A 19428-nucleotide genomic window follows, 5' to 3' on the forward strand; every position below is an offset into this window, starting at 1 on the left:
TAAGCGCTGACATTTTAAGCTGACATCACCCTTCCTTGATCAACTCTAAATATGCAATCCACAGTGCAGCCCTGAAATCTTTAGAGAGCATTTGGATCGGGTGGGTGCGTGGTTAGGTGGATGGGGGGGGCTTCTGACACTCTGTTTTTTGTTTTTTATTTTTTCCCCCATCCATCACGCAACAGTGGTTTGCTGTCTCCCCAGCAGCTACATAATATGATGGAGTAGCGAGCGACACCGTTTTCATTGTCAAGGCTGGATTTTTTTAAATTTTATTTTTAAGTTTATTTTATGGGGACACTGTTGTGAATGTGACGTGTGTGCGACAAGGGGTGGTGGGGGTGCAGGCCCATGGCGTCACTTTGTGATCCACAAATAGAGCACTCACATCTGCGATATTCTATTTGAAATATTCAAAAAGGAGACAGACTCCGCTGCTGCTGGGCCTTGTAACAGCCCTCTCTGTCGCTTTCTGCTTTTTCTTTCATTCTTTTTTTTTTTATATCTTCATCCCTTTTTCTCTGTCCCAAGTTCCCAGTTTATTGCTGGACAGGCATCAGAACATAAAGGCAGACACGTACATAACACTTCTAATTTTAGTAATGTTTACGATTATTCCTCTTCAGTTTGAACATGACATATTACAGCCACGAGCTGTTTTATAGACAAGAGCTTTTTTTTTTTTTTTTTTTTTTTTTGTGACTGAGAGCCAATTTAGGCAGCTTGCATCCAATAGAAAGCCACATGAGAAAAAATGTCCTGAAATCTAAATTAAGACCAAAACAATTTATTATTTATCATGACTTAATTATTTATCATACATTCAGAACTCTTCCCCCTCAAGTATGAGACACCAAGGGATGGTTCATTTTTTGCTACACATTACTTTTTTCCTCACTAAGGCAGCAGGGTTTTTTTGTTGTTGTTGTTGTTTTAATAACATTTTTATTTATATCAGCTTTCCCAGGTTGTAAAGTCATTTTCATTTAAAGCTCAGACATCTGACATCCACTAACCTTATATTAGAAATGCCATATACACTAAAACTAATACCATGGCACAGATCAAGACGAATGGTTCGCACTGATAGTGTAATTATAAGTTTACCTATTTCGTAAGCTCTCTTATCGATAATCTTGAAACTGATGAAGCACCTCTGCCGGTCCACATCCCCAAACAGCACAGAGCTCCAACAATAGCCTCACGCTGCACACACCAAACACTCAAGCCTCTTCACATTCAGCTTTTAAGACTTTTATTTTGAAATCCTCAGACTGTTAGTTGTAGTTCAGTTATTAGTGCAAAACTGTGAATGATAACCCTATGTTCACCTTGGATTAATTAGTGATCAGACACACATAAATCCCTGCAGGAGTTTATATTTCATCGTGGATGCACACTACAGCACACTCACTGCACAGTAATCAAACAGATGGGGGTATGGTTTTAGTAGGTAGAAACAGCACGTTGCCCAGTCTACAAATCACATCTCCCACAAGCTCATAAAGGACCATCGTTAGCACAGTGTTTATATGTGTGTGTGGTGCCTAATAAGCCTTAAAAGTGCCTGATTGGGATTATGAGTTACAATATTACTCAAATCATTATCACATATAAATTACCATTGTAAAGTTGCAAACAACCCTGCCACAGATAAAGCAGTCAAGGCTGCCCTTAACACTAACCTCTTTGAGAACAATTATTGTAACAGTTACGTAAAAGCTTAAGCAGTGAGGGTAATTTGGGGCTCTGTAGTGCCCCAGTCCATCTGCAGTGCAACACAACACAATACACTCACTCATGCCCTTGCCCACAACTACACAGCATTTTCATGTTGTTGCCAGGCAGGCTAGAATTTATACTGAGGCTGTGGCCCTCGGCCATAGTTGGAGTCATTCGGGTTAAGTGTCTTTTCTTCAGGGAAGAGCAGCGTTATTGAGCAGCCGCTGGCACGTGTCTCCTTCTCTCTCTCTTTCTCTTTCTCTTTTTCTCTCTTTCTCTCTCTCTCTCTCTCTCTCTCTCTCTCTCTCTCTCTCACACACACACACACACACACACACACTATCTATCTATCTATCTATCTATCTATCTATCTATCTATCTATCTATCTATCTATCTATCTATCTATCTATCTATCTATCTATCTATCTATCTATCTATCTATCTATCTATCTATCTATCTATCTATCTATCTATCTATCTATCTATCCTCAGGGCCTTGGTGGTAGGATATCAGTGACTGGCTGCTCCTTCTGATCTTAGGATGCATGACATATGGTAGCGACTGCCTAAGGGGTGACTTAATGAACTGTATTTGTGGGTTCCCAGAGCAATGGCAGCCTAACACAGGTTGTGTGTGTGAAAATATAGCTTGTGTTAGTCACATTCTTCATTACGCTTCAACCAAGACCATAAAACAGTTTTATATATCCTGAAATGTATTGATATAATATTATTTGCCATTTTGAGCATCTTAATCTAGTCAGTATTAGACAGATACATTTCAGAACTGCTTATAGTGCTTAAAGTAGCTACCAACATTCAATATTAACTGTATTTTCTTAAGAGTGAGATCCTGTTATTACATGGTAACTGTTGGTGGCTAACACAGTTGGTCTTCCATTCAGTGTAATATTCAGTAACACAATCGATTCCTACCAGTTAGGCTTGCATGAGTATGGTCAAAATGCTAATCTCGACTATTTTGATCAATATCAGTATCACAAATATTTAAGGTGATTATCCATTGGCATCTAAGCAGAACCCTGCTTTCACATCTTTTAACATCATCTGTACAAATCTTTGTGTGATGGCAACACACAAGCTGGGATTGGCTTGTGCATGCATGTGGTCAGGCACTGATGTAAACATTGCGCCGGAATGGTGATCGAGATCAAAATTCAGTTAACTGTGCAGCCGTGTTACCAGTCTTTAGACTCAAATCTGTTGCTCAAAACTGACAGACTGTTTTTCAATGCATCACATTATACAATCAAGCATTATGCACATTGGGTTAATCTATATCAGTATTAACTGATTTGTTTTGGGACAATTTTGTTTTGTGTGTGTATTCTTAGTGCTTATGACCTACTGTCTGTGGACACAGAGTGGAGGCCTGTGCTTGTGGTTAGGACTACACATATGTCTGTGCTCACTAAATGGCAGAGCCTGATATTTTTTTCCCCACCATGAAACATGCTGAATTTCCACCCGGGAAATCTGAATTATTTACAGAGTCAATTACCAGGCCATGTGCCTCGAATACTCAAGCAAGTTCAGCCTGGTTGGCGAGCAGTTCTGCCTGCTGACATTGTCTCTGTTCTAATGGAGGGACTTTGCAATTTGATAATGGTTTAGCCGCTCAACAACTGGTTTGTGGCTCCAAGCCCACATACCTTGTAGCTACTGATGAGCGGATTACACATAGTGAACAGAACATACAGTGCAGTACGTGCAACATCCCTGATTCTGTGTGTTTGTTAGCTGTTTGAAGTGATGGTAGACTCACGCACAAGAACACTGATCCTAAAGCAGACAGACCCATTTAGTTTCACCCACAGAAATGCCTCTCATGTTTTGCAACATTGAAGCCAGAGAGTCACAAGGCCACAATAAAAAGCTTGCATGGTCATAACCCTGATTTTTTTATATACATATATTGTATCATAGCATAGCACACTGCACTATGATTTCTCGTTATCAGTCTTTGTGTTTGCTGAAAGGTAAATGTTTCCATTTAAGTAAATACATCTTTGTTTTTTTCAGGACAATGATGTGAGAATCATCATTGGTCAGTTTGATGAGAACCTGGCCTCCAAAGTCTTCTGCTGCGTAAGTCCTCAGTTATATCTGAAAGTTTCTTTATGGTGTGGTGGTGTCCTGGCGCTTTATTTTAAATAAGGGAATTTTTTTGATAATAAATATATCACTCAATTAATAGAGTTGGGACTTTGCTTTTATCGAGACTATCAAGAAAATTGCCGGGTATCATAAGAGTAATTAGACAGTAGTTGTTAATCAGCATCTCCCTGCTTTTACATTACTCCAACCTCTGTTTTTTTGTGCCCTTCCCAGGCGTATAACCTGAACATGTTCGGCAGTAAATACCAGTGGATTATCCCTGGCTGGTATCAGGGCAACTGGTGGGAACAGGCCAACAGCACCAACTGCACCACCAAGAAGCTTCTCACTGCCATGGAGGGATACATTAGTGTGGACTTTGAGCCACTCAGCGCTCGCCAAATCAAGGGCATCTCTGGCAGGGTGAGTGACAGCCATTTCAGATACACAGTGGTACTTTGTTAACAACTCTGTGGCACCGAAGATAGATGTGGGTATTTTATACTGTAGACTTTAGAAGCGTGAGGCGAATAGAAGGTTTTTGTCTGAAGGTCTTCATTCTTAAACTTATTTTGATCTTAACGCTTAATCATCATTTAAAGTTTTTGTACTTTTGTCTATTTGTGAGATTTGATTCTTACACTGCAGCAGCATTTTGAAGCTCTTTTGATTGTAGCCTCCTTTTAAAGTGTTCCTGTTTAAAAGATTCTTTTGAGACATCAGAGAGCTTTATTTCAAAAAAACATCCTGAATGCATGTTTTTAAACTAGAGATCTCAGCTTAAATCAATCATGGGGTCATTTCCCACTATTTTTGTACTGTAAATTGTGTGACGAATGAATTATTTACTTTGGGCCATGCTACAACTATTATGATGTGTTTGAAATAATATGTGTTTTTCCACCAAAAAGAAATATGATCACATAAAGTCAGGAGATGGACTTTTTCTCTGTTTAATCTCTTCTTTTTTTTTACTTGTCTTCCAGACCCCTAAAGAGTATGAGAGGGAGTATAGCAGAGAACTTCAACAGAAAGGTGTGGAGGCAAGCAAGTTTCATGGTTTTGCTTACGATGGGATCTGGGTCATTGCCAAAACCTTGACAAGAGTGATGGAACTGCTGCGGATAAAACAGCGGCAAAACATGTACCACAACTTCACCGTGGATGACCGGGAAGTCGGAAAAATGGTGCTGGACGTCATGAATGAGACTAACTTCTTTGGTGTTACGGTAAGTTGTGAAACAGGCTGTTGTTTATTACGTGAAATTGTGGCACAGTACAATAATAGTCTGACATGTTTCGAGGTGAAATTGGGTTCTTTTACCTCACTTTCATACGATGGAGCTAGCTGAGCCACTGGATAAGCTGGCATACTCAAGGACACATAAATACAATGCACTGTGTGAGAACAATAATACTGGTTAAGCCCAGTGGAGAATATAAAGATCTTCATGTATAAATAGCGCATATGCCGACACTAACAGCAACCCAGTCAAACACACACACATACACACACACACACACACACACAGTATGTTTCTGCTGATGAAGAAGTCTTTCTGAAGTAATTCAGACATCGGCCATTTCAGTTTTTCTTACAACATTTTTAAAGGTCTCGGCTCTGAAGATGATTTCCCATTCAGCAAAACACTAAACAAATACCCTGACATTTAATTAATTTGTGACAATTAAGTTTTTGCATTAATAAATAAATAATCCAAACAAAAAAGGACAAATTCCTTTCGTAGAGTGTAGCTGTATAGAGATTTCCTGCTTGACTTCATCAGGAGTTGTCTGCCATATCTGATGCGATGCAGCCACTGGTCATGAGGGAAAAATGTATATTCCCCAACAGGCTGGTGAGTGGTTTCTGGAGGTTGATAGCATTCGCTGGGTGAAATTAGGTGCAAAGAGCGTGCTGCACCAGAAACCTCCTTTTGATTACTTTAGTGGCTGGCAGATTGCCACAGTCACCCATAATTTGCAGGGATGATGCCAACTTGCAGACAAGTTGCAAAGTTTTACTTTGAAGACAAAGTAAAAGTTGAAGACAAAGTAAGTTGCAAAGCAAAAGACACAAACTCTGCCTCCAGATTGTGTTGCACTTTCACAGTTTCACTACTGCTTGGAGAGCAGCTGATGAGTGTTTGCAGATAAGTCGGTGTCTTCCACGCAAGGTACAGGAATATTTTTTCCTCCAGTGGTCTCACAATACAGTAAACTAACTATAGTAACAGATAAACATAGATTTAGTTTAGATTCAGTATATTACAGTAACAAAACAAAACAATTCCAGGAATGGCTGAACATCACTCTGTCTTCTGTCTTCTTCTTGTAAGCCCCCCCCCCCCCCCCCCCCCCCCCCCCACACACACACACACACATCTTTACTCCTGCCTGTTGCCCCATAAAGTGTTTATTTGAGCAGGCTCCTCCATTTTTCCAAACTCTTGTAACTCTGTTGTGCTCAAGTTCTAAAAATATGTTACAATACTGATACTCATAAGTTGCACCTGTGGGATAGATGGAAGCTAATTAGACACAATAAAATAATGCTAACATACTGTTCTTTTAAATGGTGTTAAAAACTTGAACCGTGATTGGAAAATTGAGCCAAAAGTATAAGTGTTCATGCACAGAGGTAATACAACACAATGTTCTGTAATACTAGATGCTTGTTTGCAGAGAAGTTTCTTTAGCCGTCCTTGCCTCTGAATGAAGCCCAAAGTGGGGTCATTTGGTGCTGCAGAAACACTCCACTGCATTCAGGATTGATGCTGGTGGCTATGCTAGCTTCAAGTTGTGTATGTACAGTACTGCATGTGCGTGCTTGCATGCGTGACTGTGCTCGCTCACTTGTTCTTCCTATTTAGCTGTTACAGGATATATCCTGTTCCCTTGTAAAGGCCACTCACTGCTCTCAGACTAGACAGCCAGTAGGCATGCAGGGCCTCACTATAATGAATATGAATATGATATAATTATTTGTATTATGTCATATTCATAACTGAGTTACATGTAAACTGCAACCAAAGATTTAAAGAAAAGAATGGACTATGCTGAAAAGAGGCACATTGGTTAGTAAATACTCAGCATTTTGCTCATAAACATCAATGAAGTCCAGATGGGACGTGAGAGAAAAAGCAGGATAGAATTAAAGATTCATGTGGCAGTGTAGATGCAGACAGAACACTATAGAAAGAAAAGAAGCAAAAATAGCCTCAGTCAAATTCAACGCAGGCTACTTACTTGTATTATTGTGAAGCCCTTTGTGACTGATGTGCCAGGGGGTATGTGTGTTGTAGCACTGTACGCAATTTATCATTCCTCATTCCTCCACTCGCACCTCTCTCAGTGCAGACCTACTCAGGGCTGCTGATCAGGAGCAGCCTGACATTGAGGCTTTCCTGAGAGAGTCAGGGAAGCAAAGCAAAGCAGGAATACCAATGGCCATGTAACATTTCACTCCCTTTTTATTCCAGGCACACAAACGAAGATGAGGTCCTAATGCTGTTTGATGTGACTAGCAACCTTATCTCCCCTTTCAAATGTGTATTGATTTATATTGATCTTGTATGTACCTATCCCCCGTGGAGCATGTACTTAGATTCTTTACTTTAGTAAATGTGATGATAACTAATTTAAAAAAAAAATGCTAAAAAGAATTTACATTTTAGAGTGTTTTTATCTTTAAGTAGTAAAAGACAAAGAAATGAAATTAAAGCACAGGTACACGAGGATTTGTACATTACATCTAATTTCAACATACTGTTTAAATATTCATTATTTAATAACTTTGGTCTTGAGGGAGCCATCATACTGCTGCTTTCTGACCCTGAGAGTTAGAGTGGCAGCTAGACAGTAATGTAAAAGAGTACACCATTTTTACATTACTAGTCTGCAAATAACATTAATGGAAAATAGACCCATTTAGAATTTAATTTCTGAGGGTAGACGCACTAAATCTGCATGGTCTCATTTTGTTGATGTCCTTGCGTATAGATTATTCTTTTACCAGCTAAATTCGTTTTATAATACCAACCGCAATCCCCAGAAGTCCGTAAATTCTGAGCGAGAATATTGTGCATATGGTAAACTGCGTTAAAAAGTGGCATTGCAGAATAATTAAATGCATCTGTCAACAATTATGGCTTTTCTTTTAAGGGATTACATGAAATTAGATCAAAGCGCTCCCTGTATGCAGCACACGCGTAGCACATAGAAACTTCCACCCACACATGACAAAGACTTAGGGAGGCAATTCTTCGCTAAATGCTCCTTTTATGTTATTTTCAAATACAGATTTCAAAAAGCAGCTGTTACACAACTTGTTCGATTTGCTTGTGAATTACAGTGACTTGTGCCAGGTTTACAAAAGAATTAATCCATAAGGAAGCACTGGTAAAAAGGCCAATTCCGTTTAAATGCTATGTGTGCATGTGTGCCTGATCCTATAGGATCACACCCTGACTTGAGCCTGTTGTCACGATTCTACGCTGTGTGTGTTTGCCGTGTACACACACGTCTCGAGGGACCAAACCATTCTGTGCGTGATCTTGGTCCTTCTGCTGAATCAGTAGCAGAGGCAACCGCGGCAGCAGGAGAGTGATCATCGAAGGCTCCATAGTATTGATCTGGAAAAGAAAGCTGACATTAGCTGGAAAAGACCTTCAGAGCGCGCAGGGTGCAGATAGCTGTAGAACCACTGAATGATCTACACTGGAATTCATGTGGGAGGGCTTCATTTGAAAGACACAGATAATTGTGATTGGTGGATGGCATGTCTGTGGATTTAGGTCTGTTACTCTGTATTTTTTTTTTTATCTGTGGTCAGTGGTCATAGTGTTGGTATCAGTGTCTTTCGAAGTAATGGTGAGTAGCACAGCCTGAGGCTTGACAGTCACCTCAAAGAGACATACTGAGAAAAGACAGCATGGGAGGGTTACGTGTATTTGTTTTTTCGCTCTTAATGTCCCTGTGTGTGTGTGTGTGTGTGTGTGTGTGTGTGTGTGTGTGTGTGTGTGTGTGTGTGTGTGTGTGTGTGTGTGTGTGTGTGTGTGTGTGTGTGTGTTGTGTGTGAGTGCATGCGTGCGTATATGCACATTCCCACCTCAAACCTCAAATTCCCACAGGATGTTACACCTGCAGCACACAGACTGACATCTCATTTGACCCTAGAACTCCTGTCACTGACAGTATTCTCACCTAAACAGACAAAGTGATACATGGCCGCCTCCACCATCTCACCTCAGAAAGACTTTTTTCACACATACACACACATCTCTGGACGCAGTGATTGCTCCATCCGCCACCACTGTGGTACTGGACTGAATTTCCTTTCAGCACTAGCCTAGAAATCCCTGGCTGAGTCAATACAGTCTAGTGAGGATGCCAAAGCTTCACGATAACATGATACACTGTAGAAAGACCCTAATACTAGGTTCATAATGCAGTCTTTGTAGCGGAGGCATTTACTGCATTTCCGATTAAGATTATTAAAGCCTTTGCCGTTCGTATGTTTGGAACACTTTGCATATTCTTCAGACCTTGCACACACTTGAGAGGTGACAAATTGGGGGCTTTTAAGACAACTACACACCATTTCAGTAAGGTTTGTGATAGCTCCACTTTTGCTGATATGAAGGGCAATTATGGTTGTTATGCTAATGTGGACTGGGAGCATGTGCAGCATGCAGCTACTCTAGAAACCTGGATACATACACTTAGAGTCATTATGGGTTCAAGTCAAGTTTCCATTGTTTTCAACTCACATTGTCTAACCCTGTTTACACACCACAGTTATCTCAGTGTAATGCCTAATGAGCTGAACTGTGGTACACTGTACAATCCTACTTAGACTTCAGAAATAGTTGCGTAGAGTCTTGTAGGAAAATGCTGTGTGTGACAAAAGGAACTTGTTAGCCGTGACAAGTCAGATTGACACTGTGGTGTAAAATTAGAAGAGGATCTGTTTTACATCACCAGGGTAAACATACTGCTGGAAACTGCATCCCAGGAGTAGTTCAGACATATACGTGTTATCGGGAGCACATGCTTGCACACTGGCATGATGTGGCAACATTGTAAGTGCACACACATAGACACGCATGGATATGCATGCACACACTCCTGCAAACATCAAAGATGCCACACAAAGACTGGGATTCAAACAGAGGGGTGGGATCCTGCACAGCTACTTCAAAGCTTTCCATCTTTTTGAGGCAAAATTGGCTTCCGTCCCCCACATTCCCCTTAGCTCTTTTTTAATCATCTATCTATCTATCTATCTATCTATCTATCTATCTATCTATCTATCTATCTATCTATCTATCTATCTATCTATCTATCTATCTATCTATCTATCTATCTATCTATCTATCTATCTATCTATCTATCTATCTATCTATCTATCTATCTATCTATCTATCTGTCTGTTTTTTGCTAGCAACTGCTAATATAAAACCCAGTTAACTGTGTAATTAAGGATCTCTGTAAGCAGATGGTGGGCTGAATTAATTGAACAGTCTTGATACAACAAGAGGGAGACAGAGATAAAGAAAGGATGGCGTGGGAAGGAGAATATAGAAAATATTTTATTTATTTTTTTTTTAAAAAGAAAAAACATGGGAGAAGATAAAGTCACAAAGGCACAGTTGATTTGAATATGTCTTATGATACTGCCAAAAGTTGAATTTTGCTCTAGCCTGTCTGAATTTGCCAGATGCCCCCTGGCCTGAAATTGCTTATTTTATTCCTTTGGAGTTTAAATCAGAGACTTTTCATTGTTATTTTTAGTCATTATAAAGTGGTTCTTTGACCAGTAAAAACGTACCTTTGTATCAGCATTGAAAAGTAAAACGAAGGACACATGGTGAGTTTCGGTGACCGACAGGTCCAAACTTTTTTAGCCACAAATGTGACGCACTTAAAGAATTGTTTTTTAAACTGCTGCCTGAGCTCAGATTTGTACTAATGCTCAGTGAGTAAACACAGTTAAATCATTCTGCTGTGCTGACCCAATCTCGTTCCAAAGATATTAGCAAATGAATTGGCTGAAGGATAATTTTGTTTACTTCTATAAACAGATCAATTTTGGCCAGTTCTAATCAAATGAGATGCAGAGTGCAGGAGCCGAGACTTTTCCTGCCAACACTCCAGTATCAGGAAAGCACTGAGCATAAATTTAGTTGTAAGCTGCTATTTCTTTTACTGCTTAGTTCAATTTACAGCTTAGGCTGCAACTTATTCAGCAGAGTATGTTTTAACCATTTAAAATATGGTTATGGTATATGTGGAATGACTGATGTGACATTAATGATAAATGTTACATTGTTCTTTTTGTGTTTCCCTTTTCTCAGGGCCAAGTCATGTTTCGTAATGGAGAGAGAATGGGCACAATAAAATTCAACCAGTTTCAAGGTATGTGTGACATTACTACCTGCCTCGATTTTTTTTCGTCTTCTTCTTTTTTTTTTGGTGTAAATTAGGATCCCCGGGTGTGTGGAGCCTATCAGCTAACATAGGGTACACTCTGGAAAGGGGGCCTGTCACAGGGCCAGCAGAGAGCGAGAGAAAGAGACAAAAACACACACTGTCACATCCAAACATAGATCCAATTTAGAAATATTCATATATGCGCTTCCACTGTGGGAGGAAGCTCAAGCACCCAGAGGAAACTTATGCGGGCATGGCAAGAGCATGCAAACTCAACACAGAAAAGTGCCCAGGCTGACCAGGGGGGTTCACAACAGTAACCTTCTTGCTGTGAAGCAGTGAGGGTGACTGTGGCTCGGTAGGAGTGCAAGTGACTCACTTGTTGCAGCATTTGTGGTTCCAATTTTTTGATTCCCTCCACATGCATGAACTTGTTGGTGGCTGAGAAAAAAAAACTTTGTACAACCACTAAGATTATAATGGTGCTATATCTAAGAGCAGAGCATAGCATACATAATTTTAGGTAAATTTAGGTAGTGCAAGAGTAATTTTAAGTATTAAATAACCTCAGGTATTTTACAGGAAAGAAGCAACAATTACATTGTATGTAATATTGTTACCTAAATTCTGGGTAGTATACTGTAAGTATTTTTAAGTACTACGTAAATAATTTTAAGTACTCTGTGATTTCTTGGTAAATTTTGTGGAACAATATTTCCCTATCTTACATTGTAAATAGAGTGTACTTCTCGGGCTATGGGCCGCATTATGGAGTGGCTCAGCTCCATCACATAGCCTTGCAAATTTTGATGGTATTTATTTTTTTGTGTGTAAGTTGGTAAGGGAGAATGGGCCTTATCATATTTATATTGGTAAAATGAAAGGAGAATTGAATAATAGAACATCCACCATGCACATCAACATAATGAAAATTAAATAAAGATGTAAAAAGGCCAGATTAATCTACTCCAAAATATGGCATGAGCTCTGAAAATTGCAGCATATTTATGGGGTAAATATTGTTTGATAGGTAAATATAATTACATTGTAATATCAAATAAATTATGCTGAAATTTCATTTAATTAATGGTGAATTACACTCTTAGTTGTGGGCTGTATTAAAAGTGCACCCCCTCAAAAAAAAGAAAGAAAACGAGACCTTCATGAGTAAATTATAATGTGAGATATATAAGTGGTATAAGACATACAGTACATTTTCACAAATAAAGATCTAGTATTGGATTTTTTTTCACATTGTCAATCTGTTTGGAGTGAAAAACACTGATTGATAGCAAACTGTGTGTTGCCAAATTGATGTATCTTTTATGCTCACTGCATTTACCATGTCACACCCTCCTGTAGCCATCCGTGCTTATTTTTAACATGACTCCACTGAGCGGCTGCTAGAATTATTGCTATAATTTGGTGAATACAAACTACTCACATTTCTGTTCAATAAGAACTGAAGTTGTTTTGCAGTATTATCACAGCCATCTGGTTCCAATTAGAAGGCTGCCATTGTTCATATGCCAGTGTCTATAATAGATCCTGACCAAGAGGGCTTAAGAAAAGCTGCAGCAGACACCTATTCAGAAGAAGGAGAGGCTGAAAATATTTGTACTTTTGAACTCAGATGCTTTGTGCACACATTTCTCTTGCTTTTCTGGAGAGAATGTTTTGCTGTAAGGACTGTTTTCCAGAAAAATAAGCATGAATTATTTAGACCGTTTGTATTTCTGGTGTAAGCCTATCTTTATGGGGTGTCACATAAGGTTGCAGGTTAGAGGAACTCTAAATTGCAAGGCCTTTTATTGTGTTTGATCTCCTCTGCGATTATAGGATTTGTATGTGGACATGTATATGAGAAACATGTCTCAGTAATCTCTGGCTGCACTTGGTATCATCCTGAGGTTGTTTTGAGCCAATGGGGCCTGTTGAGTGGAAGAATAACCCAAAGATTGCATCTTGATGCAGGGGATTCCCAGCTCCCAGGCTTCCCAGACTATATGTAGCACACTGTATGGTGCTGTTCAGTCCTCCTTGCTTCATCTTATCTTCCTGCCTGCAGAGGGGCTTGATGCTTCTGGCGGCTGGCGTCATACTATTTATGTGTGTGTGTTTCTCCCCCTGACAGCAGAAGAAATATAAAAGGCAGTGTATCACTGCTCAGGGACTTGCTGGTCTGTGTGCCTTTGTTGGTGACTGTGCGCAGACGGTTGTCTTAAAAAAAAAAATTAATAAAAAAAATATATGTATGACTAGTATGTAGGAGGAAAAAACTGAAAGAAAGTAAGTAAGTAGACTGTAAAATCCCCTTAGCACAGCCAGATTGACTTAAAAAACAAAAAAGTGTTTTAACCATAAAATTAAATATAATTTATTGTGTATCAATAAAAATCCACAATACTGATAAAATGCTTAAAAACCTATAAACATTAATAATAATAATAATAATAATAATAATAATTATATATATATATATATATATATATATATATATATATATATATATATATATATATATATACAGAGAGAGAGAGAGAGAGAGAGAGAGAGAGTACAACCAAGATATAGAAAGTGTTTTGAAATTAACAGGTTTGTTTAACCAAGTGTTTAACAAAGGGGAGATTCTAAAATGGTGTTAAAAATAAGAAGCAAGAAAAAACAGACAAAAACAAATAGCAGCAGTGGTAGTATATGATAATACAGCCTGTGACTCATGGACTAATTTCACCAACATTTACCATGTAATTTGTCTGAATTTAGAGTTTAGAGATGAGAAACAAATCATATGAGGAGAGTGTTTCTCCTTCTTGTACTGCAAAGTCACAGTAATCTTTGGGATGTGCGCTCTATTATAGAATAGTCTCCTCTTCTTACATTGTAATTACACAGGGTTTTATTTTTTGGGGGTGGGCGGGAGGGGGTGTCTGTAACACACTTCAATTATTGTATGGAAATAGCTTTCAATGGGTTTGGGAGCTTTAGCTTGCTCTTTGATTCAGAAAGGACATTGTTGATGCATATTCTTCAGACCTGAGTAGCATCATGCCAGTGTCTAAAGGACAGATGTGATGAAGCATTGTCCCTTCTGAATGAGAAGGCATGCCATAGCTCCGCCCTTTAGAACTTACCTCTCATGTAAACACAACTGAAAAATACTCAAATCCAGGTCTTGAGGTCCAGTGTCCTGCAGGTTTTAGATGTGTCCCTGATCCAACACACCTGAATCAAATGGCTGAATTACCTCCTCAGTATGCAGTCAAGTTCTCCAGAGTCCTGCTAATGACTTCTATATTTGACTCAGGTGTCTGGAAAATTACGCTATGAGTCATGGGCTACCTTGAGTATTGCACACAAAAAGTTAAAACCTTTTTTTCTGGAACAAAACAATTTAAAATGAAACACTGTACCAATAGAGCCACCTAGTAAGCAGGAGTTCCAATAACACAGCAGTACAGTAAAATCTAAAAGCACAATGAAAAACACTAATATGGATATTTTTAGAAATGTAAACCAAAAAAATACAAAACAAAGGGCGGGCCACATATTTTTTATTAAATTTTTCATGTGCAGAATTGTTAACCATTTTGTCTTTCTCTGTTTCCCCTTTAAGTGTTTTCCTCACCCTTCTCCCTCACCTTGTTTTCTGCTCTGTCTCCAGCTCAGTCTTTCCTCCATCATGTCCCCTCCTTATATCTGCATCTCTCACTATCTTCTCTTGGCCTTATAATACAGCATTTCCTCCAGCCCCACTTAACCTTCACCAATCACCTCTTCTTCACTTGCCAGGGTTCGTAAATGTGTCACCCTTTTGACACACCAGAGCCTGAGCTTGGTGGAGAGTAGAGAAGGGACAGCCCCAGCTTGAATATTTCAAAAGGGAGTGATCCTCAACATGACCCTATCATCTGCAGTCATCCTCTGATCCTCCATTTTACCCTGTCAGGCTTTCTTAGTCAGGGGCCTCGATGGCTTTTATTCCCACTGCCTCTCATGGGAATAAGAGATCCCTCACTACTAGAGGTCTTGATCTCACTTGCTGTGCTTCTGAGTACAGATGTTAAATCAACACACTATCTCTCTTCGCCTTATTCTATAAAAAAAAAAGTCTTCTGAATTACACTGGAGGGACTGAACACTGTTCTTTCAAAACATATTCCCTCATTTGGTGGTTTGATAATGGTGGTGGAGAGTGATGTCTAACATGTTGGTCCAAATTCTCCCACAGGTGTTCAACTAGCTTTAAATCTGATGGCTGTGGAAGCCATAGAGTATGATTTATTCATACTCGCCATAATCTTTAGTGACCTTTCTTTAGTGACAGATTGGCACATCCATCCTTACAGACTCAGGATAGAAGTGTTTTGTTGCAGGATAAAAGTGATCACTTGGAACAACTTTGTATTGATTTGGGGACAAATGGATTTAAACAAAACCAGGAAATGTCCCCCACAGTATAACAGAGCCACCATATCCCCTAAGCATAAGGGGAAGCATTTCGATTTTTCCTAAGAACTTCTTGTTTTTCCATCATGTTCTGTAGGAGTTTAAAAATAAGAACAATCCTGCTGCTGTCAGCGTACCTCCAGGCAATAGTGTTTTAACATGGCTTTCAACTAAAATAGCTCTTAAGAATATAATTGAACTGTACCACCAGTGTTTTAAAGGACGCAGGATTTTTTTTTTCTGTTCCTGTTAAGAATTTAACTCATCACACCTGACAAAAAATATAGTTAACTTGATTAAAGATGGTCTAATGTGAAACTCGCAGAAAAACAATCCCAAATAACCTTAATTACGTTTACAAAAACTGCTACAAAAAATTGGTCAGATTGTGTTGATAAAAAGAGGTCTGATCATTAAAGAGATTTATAGTAAAAGAGTACTGGCAATTTTAATTTTGTAATTTTCAAACCAGCACGAGGATCATCTGTGATTAAGTTGCTGGTACATCAGTGGGAGAAAAAAAATATGTTTTATAATGTTAAACTGAACCTTTTTTAGGATGTTTTAGGAAGTCTCTTAAAAAAATGTCAGTTATTAGGCCAGTTATATCTTAGACCTTCAGGCAATGAATTCCAGCAGAGAGGCCCTGACTCAAAAATGCTTTCAATTTGTTCAGCCTTTAAACCTTTAATGCTAATTGCCAGCTCGTTATTGATTCTTGGACTCTAGTAGAGCTACTTTACATAATTCACAGTTAATAATAATCTTTATTTATTTTACTGGGCTAGGTGCAGCCCCTCAGTTCATTCATTGTGTGAAACAAGCTGTTTTAGCTCCACTTTCTTTAAGGCCACTAATTTGTTAAAGCCCTTTGCAGACAGAAGGTTTGAACGGCGGGTGGGCGGGGCTACCCACAACATCAGAATATTTTATAAATTTTAGTGATTCCATTAGTTTGTACTCAACAATGATATAGATCAAGCTAAGGTAATTAAGCTAATTAAGTATTTAATTATAATATATTAATGTAATTACTGTACTGGGATATTCTACTCCATTTTCCTTTTTGTTCTTTTCTTTTCATTTCTTTTTTTTTTTTTATATAAACAACATGTCCTGTTGTGCCAAACACAGCTGCTTTTCCAAGATGAGCTCTATAATCTCTCTCTAGGTGCCTCTTGTTAGTGTTTTTTTTCTTTTTCTTTAATTTATTTATTCATCTTTATTATTATTCACATGTATACATGTGCAATACAGCAATACCAGAGCTGACAGGAAGGGGGGAAAGAAAGAGAGAGAGAAAAGAGGAAAAAATAAGAGAAAAGACAAGTCCATCATCAAATGCTGAACCTGCAAGAAAACACATATGAAAACAAACAGCACCTGAAAAAACAAAAACAAAAAACAAAAAGCAAAATGGATACACAAACCAACAAGCTTGTTGTAGTGTGTGTGTGTGTGTGTGTGTGTGTGTGTGTGTGTGTGTGTGATTGAGAGAGAGAGAGAGTGTGCGTGTGAATGTCTGTGTCTTTGCCACGAAATGTACTTGATAATGAGGGTGAGAAGCCACAACAACGCCCCCGGGGAGCGAGAGGCAGACAGAGAAAGACCCAGGAGACCCAGGCTGTCTGCAGCCCCCGAGGAGCACTGAAGACCCAAGGCCACACACGCGTGCACCCGCGTGCGCACCCCAGAAAAGGAAGTAGGGAGGCCCTGGATGGAAACCTCGCAGTCAAAGGACAAGAGCCCTAGAGAACCAGAAACACCCAGCACATACCAACCACACAAGGACACACACCCATCCACATTTTTATTTTTTAAAACACCTGTAAAGTTGCAGCTTGAATGACTGATTAAGCAATTTAAATATTTTTTAAATAGATTTCTCCAAAGTTGAATTGTGTTTTGCAACAATTTCCTATTCTGACATATTCAGAAGCAAATAGCATGATGGATAATAATGATATCGCTCTACTGAAAAAAAAAATGCAGAAATAAATGAATAATAATGATGCAGGTAATAATTTAATTTTCATTTATATTATCATCACATTTCTTCATCACATTTCTTCTACATGTCTCACATTGTAATGACAATTTCACTGAATTTACTGTTCTTTTATATTGACTATTAAAAGAAAAGGAGATCTCATTCCACAGACTGAGCGACAAGTTGAATTTAACATCCTGCTGCAGCCATCCGTATTCCTGTGGGGAGAGAGTGCTGCGATAGCATTACAGCATCTCAAAACAGGAACGCTGATATACAGATATACAGTTAGGATGAGAAATTAGAGGGTTGAGAAATCCAAATCCTTATTGCATATTTGTCATTTTCAACCTTCGCCGATGCTTTGATGTGAGAACTGTAGGTCACGTGAGGTCATTCACAGAGAGAAAAGAAGAAGAAGGGGACACAGTGCCCTGTGATGCTGCAGTAGCTGATGTCAAGGACGTTGCTGCATAAGAGTTCAATGAGCCTGTAAGTGTGATATCAGGGAGGCTCAGGGAGATTTGACATGCACGACACGAGAAATTGTTTGTTGAATTTACAAAAAAAGAATCAGAATAATCTGTCCGCTCTTCCTATCCCTGTCTTCTATCTTCCCTGGTGTACTGTGAGCAATCTTTATGAGTGAGTGCCCAGGTTTGTCTGACAAGGTCACGCTTCCTCCTCTATTACACCTGAGAGACTCATCGTTGTTTCTAAAAGAGAACACTGTAAACCCTGAAAGAGATGTTTGAGCAGAACTCCAGAGAGGCGATGGTGTTTACTGCAGCTTACTAGCCCTTCAGTGTAACCAGAAAAGACTAAAGCCAACTGATACTGTAATATAAAAATATATTTGAATCCTAGCTGGATTCTAATATATCTGCTTTCCATTAAACTCTAGGTTTCACTGGTGTAAGGTAGCACGCAAGGAATTAAGACTATATAAAACAGTAAGATCGCTTTCTAGCCATTTTAGGGTGCTACTGAAAGCTACCATTTGAGTATTGTAGGTAATCATGCTGAGTGTCTTAAAATTCAGTGTTATGGATATTTTGTTAAATCTCCAATGGGCCTTGAAAAATTGCGGGATTTAAAGCACTCTTTGAGGTTGTATTACTGCGTGTAATGATACAGCTTAAAGCTGGGTTATTCACTATGTCAGATTAATGCGTGAATTTTATTTGTTCCTCTATCTCATTTTCTTCAAATGTGAAACATTTTGCCCAACATTTCATAAACCCAGCAAGCTGCTTCGTTTAACTAAAGAGCCCATGGAGACATCTACAAAGATCTATAAAATACTTTATTTGGATTAATAATTTGCGTCTCCTTTTTTCCTCATAAATGAGTCTGATTAGAAAAATGAAATGTTCTCGTACCTTTTTAAAAGATCTAGTTTGCAGTGAATACAGAAATACTGTGCTGTACAGTCTCAGTATATGTACAATGCACGATTCAAGTTTCCATATCATACTTGACAAAGTTGTCTATTGAAGCAGGACTGACTTCCTCACTACTACTTTCTACTTTCAGGCACAATAAATCAGAGACACAGAGACATGGCGCTCAAAGAATGCTGAATCGAAATGTGTGGGAGAATTCTGCAGCAGCAAAGACTGCAGTTTTGTGCTCTGCTGACGATTGAAAATACAGTTACAGTTACTTTAACTAATGCTTCAAAATAGCTGCCCAAAAAAGTGGCATTTCAGGA

General features: G+C 38.9%; 1 protein-coding gene across 1 annotated transcript in view; it reads left to right on the forward strand.

Moving 5' to 3' along the window:
* Positions 1–19428, forward strand: part of gabbr2 (gamma-aminobutyric acid (GABA) B receptor, 2) — a 184085-nt gene that overhangs the window by 109550 nt on the left and 55107 nt on the right. The window contains exons 5-8 of the mRNA XM_030741877.1: positions 3767–3832; positions 4076–4264; positions 4828–5070; positions 11200–11260. Coding sequence (XP_030597737.1) covers positions 3767–3832; positions 4076–4264; positions 4828–5070; positions 11200–11260 — 559 coding nt within the window. The remainder of the gene's footprint in view (positions 1–3766; positions 3833–4075; positions 4265–4827; positions 5071–11199; positions 11261–19428) is intronic.

Source organism: Archocentrus centrarchus, chromosome 11 (genome assembly GCF_007364275.1).
Source record: "Archocentrus centrarchus isolate MPI-CPG fArcCen1 chromosome 11, fArcCen1, whole genome shotgun sequence".
Classification (NCBI taxonomy): domain Eukaryota; kingdom Metazoa; phylum Chordata; class Actinopteri; order Cichliformes; family Cichlidae; genus Archocentrus; species Archocentrus centrarchus.